This window comes from Acanthaster planci, linkage group LG06 (genome assembly GCF_054643075.1).
Source record: "Acanthaster planci isolate LZ-2023a linkage group LG06, COTS_SCS, whole genome shotgun sequence".
Lineage (NCBI taxonomy): Eukaryota > Metazoa > Echinodermata > Asteroidea > Valvatida > Acanthasteridae > Acanthaster > Acanthaster planci.
Genome location: NC_141782.1, coordinates 4,101,424 through 4,110,850, shown reverse-complemented (window position 1 = coordinate 4,110,850; position 9,427 = coordinate 4,101,424). Strand labels below are relative to the sequence as shown.

Genomic DNA, 9,427 nt, shown 5'->3' with positions numbered 1-9,427 from the left:
CACCTCACAGGCAGAACCTCCTAAATCAAAGGCCACCAGTCATGCACTTCCAAAAAAACATTATCTTCTGCCTCACAGGTACATAGTGCAACATGCAGTATATCCAGGAAACATGCACATCTTTAAAAACTCGCTTCAGTGGTAACGGGTCTAATGCTATAAAAACAAATACAGAATAAGAAAGATCACGTCACCACCAAGCACTTCAACCTTTCAGACCGCAACATTTCTCACAGAAATTTTCGCTGCAGACTGAATTCCCAACTCCACTCAACTTGGCAAACACTCAGAAGCACATGAGATGCATATGCACAACACAATAGAACCAGCTCCTCACCAGACAATCGGGCTGTCTTTGAGTTTTTGAGTTTACTCGTCGTCACCTTCTCTTTCACCCTTGTCACTGTCTCATCTTCCAGCACTCGTCTCGCGCTGTGTAAATCACTACCAGCCACTTTCACACAAAATACACCCACACGCCCCATACAAGTTAAGTCTTTACACCACACACGTGGACTTTGTTCTACGTTCTTACAAACATGATAAATATTATTCATTTTTCAAAGTTGGGTTTAGTTTATTCTCAGATTCCTGACGAAGAGTGGTTTTGCCAACTCGAAACGTTGGAATTAACCTACACCACAAGCCAGTAATGTACTGCTTATCCATTTTCTTTTGTATCATCCTATATATTTTTATTTCGTCCTTTTAATAAATGTTTCGTCCTGTTTTTTCCTTCTACATATTGTTTAATGCTATGTATATTTTGTTTTGTTCTTTATATTTGCTTACCAATGAAGTCACAAAGGGTGACTCATATCAATGTAAACGGATGTTGCTTTTTTGCCAACTGGGCTGACAGCCCATTTTGCCATTGTCATTAAATAGCGATGGCTGATTTTATCAATGCAAGATGACAACCTGACGTCTCTGGATTTCCAATGGAAGTACGCTCTTAGCGGATATTATTTGCCACAAACGGCAGGAAGGCAAAAACTTTTGCAAGAAAATAACAGTTGATATTGTACGTGCGCATCATGAACTTTGCTACCGCAGGTAACATACTTATGTTTCCCTGAGGATTATCTTGTTTTACTAGGGTTGAGTTGAGTTTCAATTTTTGTTTTACATTTTGATATATTTTTCCCTTTTCGTATCGCTTCAGTAAACAAAGATTTATGACAATTTTTTTTTTACTTACAGTTTTTCTAACAGGCGAGTAAAAGTGTAATAGAGTGGGGACATCGGAAGTATGGCACGTTAGTTGTTAGGTTCCCTCAATGATAACTACACTGAAGATTGTTTTCTCCATTCTTTACTAAATGAAAAAGCACTGAAATAAACACCATTGTAACTGAAATATTTTTATTGATTGAAATACAAAATGGTTTCTACGTACAACTTAACAGAAAGAAATGCTTTAATTCACTTTTAAATTCCATTCCCTGCGTACAAAACTAATACATATACAACACAAACAAAATTCATACAACACAAATACAGTTGTGTCGGTATTTAATTACACAGTAAACTTATCATGGCAAATCCAGAGTAGCGAGCTATTTATCAAGCTACGCACGCTTCTCATACCGTGCACGAGTAACTGCAAGAAATACAAATTGGTTGCATATTCAGAAGCTAGAGAGGATTTTTTTATGCGTCTTTCTGTGGAACAGTTCCGACGATAGCCCAAAGCTTGCGGTTCTGCATTAACAGTGAAGCACTGCATAAACCCAAAACATTCAAATATCAAAATGAATTTACCTCTGCCTAACACGCACAAAATTTACAGGACTAAAATGGGACACTTATGGGAACTGAATGGAAGTTGCAATATATTCTTTAGTTTTAAGTCTGTACAAAAAATATAAATATATTAATTTCGTCTTCAATTTTCAATATCAGTCGTTAATGCGTGCAGGCATTTTTCTTGAAATGTCATCAGGTGTTACAGCTTCAGTTCATTACTATTTAACTCGTGTGAAAAAAATCCGATTCTTCCTTTTTTGTATCATCCACCTTTAATATATTCGTGTTATGTTTCTCCAAAAAGGCATTTATACTACACATTTTTCGTCATATTACTTTCCATACTTATGTTTCTGAGTATTTCATTTTTTGTTATCTTTTTCTTCATTTTCAAGATTTTACGAAATAACTGCATTCCTGTGATTTTCCCTTAGAACAACATATCACCTCTACATTCTACCTACTTACTGATGGTAAGGATTTTTACAAAATATTATTAAAACGCAATTTACGAAAACAAAAAGGCAACTGAAGTGGACGTCTTACATTTATCTACTCACTGAAGCACAATTATATCAAAAAAGTACATATTACGTGTTATAATTCTATTTAGAAAAAATAAGCAAATGAAACCATAATACACACAAACGTAATTGAAATTACACACAAGGAATACAGAATGCATCAATACCCCACTTTCACTACTCAATGTTACTCTACAATTAAATAAATTTTCATGCACAAAAGCTGCATTCTTCGTTTTCTTAAGTTATAGTTTTCTTAAAAAGTATCAGGAACATTAGTATAACATACACAGAGATTTTCCATTTGTTTCCTTTTCATCTTACCGGTGTTATTTACCAACTTGTAATAAAATATACATATAAATTCATCTGCTAACTCGAAACTTTCGTAACAAAAAAGTACAGGGAGGGGAAAAAATAAATAAAAGTAGCACCCTGCCTCACTGGAAGAACAAGCTTATTTGAGGACTCAAATTTCTGGCCTTATTTCAACACAAACTGCCGTCAGAAATTCATGTCAGTGACGTGGAAGGGTTTTTGAGTTCAAATTGGAATTAAAAACAGGGATAAGAAATCGAATAAAAAACTGTAACCAAGTTTAGATAGCAAGGCCACATACAATGACTGTGGAATATTCCCCAGGTCTAACAGAGCTAAAACAGGTAGAAATCAAACCCACTGAAAATAGCCAAACTACTTTTAAACATTCAAAACGCGCAAAAAACCCACTATTCAATTGCAACTGCCAAATGCTGTATATTATAATCTCATCACCTACCCCTCATTAAAACTGGCCAATAATTGGCTTTGTTTAATTGATTCTAAAGTAAATGTTTCTACAGTTTTCCCCTACTTTCCAAGTTTTACATCTCTTTAAACGTTTGTACATTTCCTGGTTTAACATGTACCTGTACATACTCCATGAAACTATATTTCCATTTCGTCCTAACATTCTAGCATACATGAAACGAAACATTCCAAAGTGGACAAAAGAAAATTTAGCACTGTAATTTCCAATCTACAATGCCTAACCCAAATTGAACTGTCGTTAATCAAATTAATATGCACATGTTCACCGGGAAAACAATGATTAAATCCCCCATAAAAAACTCTTCACTGCCGTCACAAAGTTACAATACAATGAGTCTGCAACCAAAAAATATATATATTTTGCCATTTCCAAATTAACGACCCCATACTTTTTCATGTAGGGCCAGTTCAAAACGCACGTGCGAACTCCTGTCTTTCTGGCCATGAAAAGGAGCAACGATTTCTCTGAGAAATGGAGCACTATCACAAACATTTCTCCACGAACCTATGTAACAAGTACACAAGCTTAACCGGGAACGTATTTCTCAAATTATAAGTACTGAAATCGTGAAATCATTTTTGTTGATGCAAAAGAACCACTGACCCTACTGAAATGGAGACAGCAATGTATCAAGTCTTATACCACAGTTCTAAAATTAAACAAATCAGTAGGACTTTGAATCTTTCAACTTTTTTGCAATTCGATTCCATTTGGACACTTATCAAGAGTATAGAATTTTCAATAAACGTGTATCTGTCATCAAAGTTAATATCGTTTCTCATAAATAGTTTTCCAAAAAGTCTCCACATGTATTACTATTCAATACAGGAAATGGTGGTTAGACATACAAATTTTTAGGTATTTACAAAAATAAACCTGCTCTTATATTACTGAGTCAGGGATAACTTCTGCATGCATAGATATTCCTTTCCGTGAAACAAAACTCTATAAATTGGCATCATTAAGTAGAGGAATGATAATAAAGGAATGCTAGACTTTAGCATTGTTTGAAGTATATTTGGACATAGAAACTAAACAATATCACCAGTAGCCATTCAATTCCATTTCCACAAAACAGGTCAGTTACTCTCCAACTCAAGTATTTGTCTGCTAGGAACTCAGGAAGGAGAACTAAGGTAAGGCTAAGCATGTTTTTATAAACATGTTTTCTTGAAAACACAATGCAAACAATGCAGTAAGAGCACTGAAATGATTAAATTTAACTATAATATTCTCTGGAATTCTCTGGAAGAGTTTTCTGTCCAAATGAAATATCCATTGTGCGACATCAAATTTGGCCTTTATGATAAAGGGTACCTGCAATGGAGTTGTTTTGATATAAACCTTCAAAATGCGCTTTTTTGTCTCAGTTAACCTTATGTTCAACTTTTGTTTCACTATTTCAAAGGGTATTTTATTGCTTTTTAGGTGTTTATGCTAAGGAGTATTTCCATACTCATTGACTTTCAGCAACTTCTTTATAAACAAAGCCTCAAGTAGTCCTTACCATTTGCCCCAACACCAGATATCACCAGCTTTATAAACTAAGCAAGATTCAGGCTATAATTAAATTCTCATTTTTATTACAAAATTACCCATGATAGAATATTAACCCTAACATTCCCAAATCCTCCAATTTCAATAGGATTTTACATACACCCTAGGGGGTAATATACTTTGACCCAAAAAAGAAATGTGCATGCACACCGACAGCTTTAAAAATAACTGTTTTAGCAGAATTCCTATTTAATTCTGATTTTCCATACTAAGAATTTTTTACAAATTGTCATTTTCAAAATACCAAATAATCAAGACATACAAATCTGATGGATTATCACAGTGCGTAAGGCAAGATGTAGAACTCTTCTGATTATTAATAATTTTGTTCAGAACTAAGCACTTGAAAAAAAATGAGTCCTTTATCACAATGAGTTCATTAAATGCTATTTACTATAATACGATTTGTACTATTCAAAGGTAGGGAAAGGAGTGTAGAACTAATGTACATCTTAAAAATAAATACCTTCCAACAAGAATTGTGTCAAAAAGTAAATCCTTTTGGCAAAATGCAAAATGGCCTTTCTTGAATTTCTCCAAGTTGTTCCGTTGGGTAGGTTCATAATGTACACAGAACAGAGAAGCTTATCTAATAAAATGCCACTTTAGCATCTTACAGTCACAAAAAACAGTTAAAATTCTGAATACATGAGATATATGCATACATCAGTATCCACTGTAACTGGTTCTGTGATGTTCAGAAGAATTGTACATACATTGTAACAGGTACGCATAAAGAGTCCGTGCATAAGCAATGAGATCTTTCCCTTCAAAAATTGACAATATTCTAATACCAAACATCAGCCCAACCCGAAAGGGTCTTAGAGGGCGCTGTGGTGATCTACTTCTTCAACTGTTCCCTCATCACTGCTCCGGGACAGTACAGAGTCACGCCTCCCATCATGATCAGGTACCTCCGGTAAGGTGTCACCTTTGACCTCAGCGGAGGGCTTGGGAGCAGCTTTTGTTGACACGACTGGATCTAAGGACCTGGACCGTGGCTTGCTGGCAACAGCTAAGGGGGAATAATAGATGCACATGTAAACACAAACATAGTGTGATTTCCAGTTTGGGTTAATTTGGTCATCTAACATGTTTTTCAGTTTGTCTACACTCGAACATTGGAAAAAACAGTTGACAGTGTTTCTTTCACACAAGAACTCCTAGTTGTTACATTTTTTGGACATGCGATTCAAGTCGGAATCTTTTGTGTATCAATATTAAGGAATGTATCAACAAGGCTCCAAACTGCACTTGTGTGATGCAACATGCAAATAATAGCAAGCAGTTTAACTGCCACACATGACACATGACACGGGGAAAAAGCTGACTGTGGAGTTGAAATAAAGGGCTCTTCCAGGCAAATAACCTCTGGCATACCGCATATTGCAAACCACTCTTATTATGAGTTCCACAATCATCAACAGACACATTCCATTTTCTATTTAGTTTCTATGCATCAATGGGCAATGGACAACTGAAACGCAATTCAAGGACTGTACGTGTACATGTAAAGTTTTTTTCCTGTTTCATTTACTTCCCTAGCATGACAAAATATTAAACCAAAAACATGAAGTACACTGGCTGACAGAACACCTACCATTCAGAAAAGTTTATTTCTTGGCATTCAACTACATCACGGGAAATACAAAGTAAAGGGAACTTTACTGTCTGGAGGCAGCATTTTTCTCTTTGTAATGCATACATAGGACATTTAGGGAAAAAAAGGAAATCTTCTGATCAGAGGAAGAAACTGTGTCAGGTTCAGGTCTTACTTGGAGGGGGTTTGTCCTTGTTTAAGGAGAGGGACTTCAGTGGTGGCTTGTCTGGTGGAGTCTCAAGACGCTTGGTGTCTGGATTGGATGGGGAGAGAGTCACACTTACAGCAGGGGCACTTGCCTTTCTTAGATCTGCATCTGACATCACAGAATGGAAGATGAAAAATCCATACTAACAACATTAACGGTAGGTTTAAGCTTTTTTTCTGAAGTTTCAGAGGAGTTGAATAGTTCAAAAATGTTGTTTGAAAATGGGAAGGAGATTTATATGCCTTGGGAGTTAAAAAAGTTTGCAATGAACTCACTTTCAGGTTTCTTTGCCACACCTGGAGCAATGGAAACGGGTCGCTTTGCTGGTCTTGGCTTAGGTCTTGGTGACACTGATGCTGTGCTAGGCTTTGCAGCACTGGAATCCAAATGTTTGTCTTCACTGAGAGAGCCAGGTCTTGAGGGAGGTTTTGAGGCTTCTACTCCATCTGGTTTCAAATCAGGACTTGCTGGATGCTCCTGAAGCCTAGCTTTCACCTCAGTCGAGTTCCTCTTCAAGATATCTGAAGGTTTGACGCTTGCCTCTGATTTCGAAGGCATTTCCGGCGTGGTCGGAGGTGAGGTAGCAGTGGGCCCTGGTGGGGCATCACTTTTCCCAGACAGGGGTCGTTTCTTTATTGTTGGTTTTTCCTTATCAAGCTTGGGTTTCTCATTCACAGATGCCTCTGTCAATGGACGTTCTCCAGTGCTTTTGACAGCATTCTCTTTGGAGTTCTGGTGGGGAGCTTTGGTCTCATTTGCCTCTAAAGGCAGCTGGTTCAAAGGGGCCTTCTCAATTGGCGACTTCACCCTCGGTGTCAGGGTCGGCTTCACAGGAGAAACCTTGGGAGGAGTTGTTGGGGATTTGATTCCACCAGTTGGGGAGGTAGGTCCCGAAGTTGTCACCCTAGGGAGGGGCAGCTTGATGCTTGAAACGGGCTTCTCAGAAGAATCGGCGGCAACTGGACTTGTGTCTGCTTTTTCTTTTGGTTGGTCCTCAATTTTGGGCACCTGACTCTCCAGTAGCTCCTGCAGGGAATTTCACATGGAGAACATTATTGGAATGCATCCTTTTCAAAGTACATCAATGAAGAAATACTGGTCGGTGTGCTTTCCTATCAGCAAATGGATCAATATGAAGTTTCTTTTGGGGTAATATTAAAAAAAGGGAAATGGATACATGTCAGTTATAGTAGGGCATAAGTTACATTCACACTTGTCTCAACGAATGTCTAGAAACTATAAGAAATGTTTTCATGGAGAGGAGCATGTGATTATGAATAATTATGATGCCAAATTTATGAATAAACCTACAGAGGCTTTGCCACCAGCACTGTACAATTAAGAATTAATTAAACAAGTGAACTTCAGTGTAAACTGTATTTTTTGCGCATAAAAAAATGAGGTTTTAAGTCACACAAGGGAAGGAAAGTCTACAGCCCTTCTCATCATGATCATCGTCATATTTAAGGTCATTACTTAGTCTACCCTTGGTTGGCCTAGTTAACAGAATTGAAAGCAAATCTGGGTAAGTCCTACAAACTATTCACACAGCTTAAATGGATGGCACTTTCTGCAGCCCTAGCGTTCCTTAATTTGGAAATGGAAATGAATAAATTGCCGTAGGTCACAGTCTGGGTTTAAAAACGGTGAAGACAAATCCAGGTCTACTCACCCTGCTTGCTCGATCAGCAGCCTTCTTCTCCTGCTTACGTTTCATCTCCAAGAGCATGTTAGTGCCACCCAGCATCTGAGCCCCTACCAAGCCTGGCTTCCTGACCTCAGGCACAGGCTTCTTCTCTTCCTCGTTCTTCTCTTTCTCCTTCACTTCGTCTGGTCCAGCCTCCTCTCTACTATCTCTTTCCTTCTCCTTCTCCTCCACCTTCTCCTCCACTTTCTCCTCTTGCTTCTGATCAGTATCTTGGGTCTGATCACTTGCTTCTCCTCTTACTTCCACCTCCTTTTGACTTGCAGTCTCTCCTTGGATAGCCTCTGCTTCCTCCTTGGTATCATTTATCTTGGCCTCCTCCTCTGGCTCAGGGGCTTTGGTTTCAGCCCCTGGCTGTGGTTCCTTGGAAGGGCTGGTGGCACTCTTTAGGGATCGCTTGTTGGTTGGCAAGCATAGTGGCTTCTTCTCAACCACCTTTGGTGATGGCTCTTTATCAGGTTTCTTGCTTTCTACAAATAGACATGAAAAGACCAAGTAATACAATTCAGCACAAGGTTTAAAGTTCAAAATTAATAAGAGCATTACATACTGAATCACTAAAATACACTGACACTTTGCAAATTGCAAATTACAAGTAATCTCAGAGATCTTTGGCAAGTAAATGCACAAAAAACAAAATTTAGATGATAGCACCAAGTTCACACAAATGGAAAGCACTCCAACTACAAAGGATTACTCAACACACAGACCTGCAACCTATAGCAGCACTCCCCCATTCAAAGCTAAGTATGCCTACTTCTGGTCAGAAATACACTACATTCAACCAGCAACTTGTAATTGATGACTACTGCACAAATCACATAATCATCAGAACTGACTTACCTTCTTTAGTAACAGTGGGCTCTGCCGATACCTCATTGGTCGGACGTGGATGGCTACCCTGTCTAGTGTCTGGCTCCGTTACCTGTTCCTGTTCCTCAGAATTTGGCAAGGAATGCTTCCTCTTGAAGATCCCCTTGAAACCAAACCTGCAGTGGTAAGTTTATGGCAATAAAATTGATTTTTGCCCGAATGCGGTACTAACAGAGGACTGCGAGAGTCATTGGAAACAGCTGCTTGGGCAGAGGTAGAATGTAGATAGGTCCTGCCAAGAGGCCATAACGGGCAAATTAATGAGGAAATTTCTGTAAGAAACACAGCAGGCTACGACTTCAGCCTGCAAATGTTTTTCCAAGTTGTTTCTTCCTTTAGATAACACACAAGTTATATACACCTTCCCACTGTGTGCAAGGCCATGCCTGAATGTGACATT

General features: G+C 38.2%; 1 protein-coding gene across 2 annotated transcripts in view; it reads right to left on the bottom strand.

Annotated features, from left to right (window-relative positions):
- Positions 1-1,348: 1,348 nt before the first annotated feature.
- The window catches only part of LOC110986081 (F-actin-uncapping protein LRRC16A-like), a 61,230-nt gene continuing 53,151 nt past the window's right edge, over positions 1,349-9,427 (bottom strand). For both annotated transcript variants that reach the window (XM_022247696.2, XM_022247697.2), the window contains 5 exons: positions 8,998-9,143; positions 8,122-8,624; positions 6,725-7,475; positions 6,417-6,557; positions 1,349-5,656 (listed from right to left, as the gene is read on the bottom strand). In XM_022247696.2, coding sequence (XP_022103388.2) covers positions 5,463-5,656; positions 6,417-6,557; positions 6,725-7,475; positions 8,122-8,624; positions 8,998-9,143 — 1,735 coding nt within the window. In that variant the 3' untranslated portion in view covers positions 1,349-5,462. The remainder of the gene's footprint in view (positions 5,657-6,416; positions 6,558-6,724; positions 7,476-8,121; positions 8,625-8,997; positions 9,144-9,427) is intronic.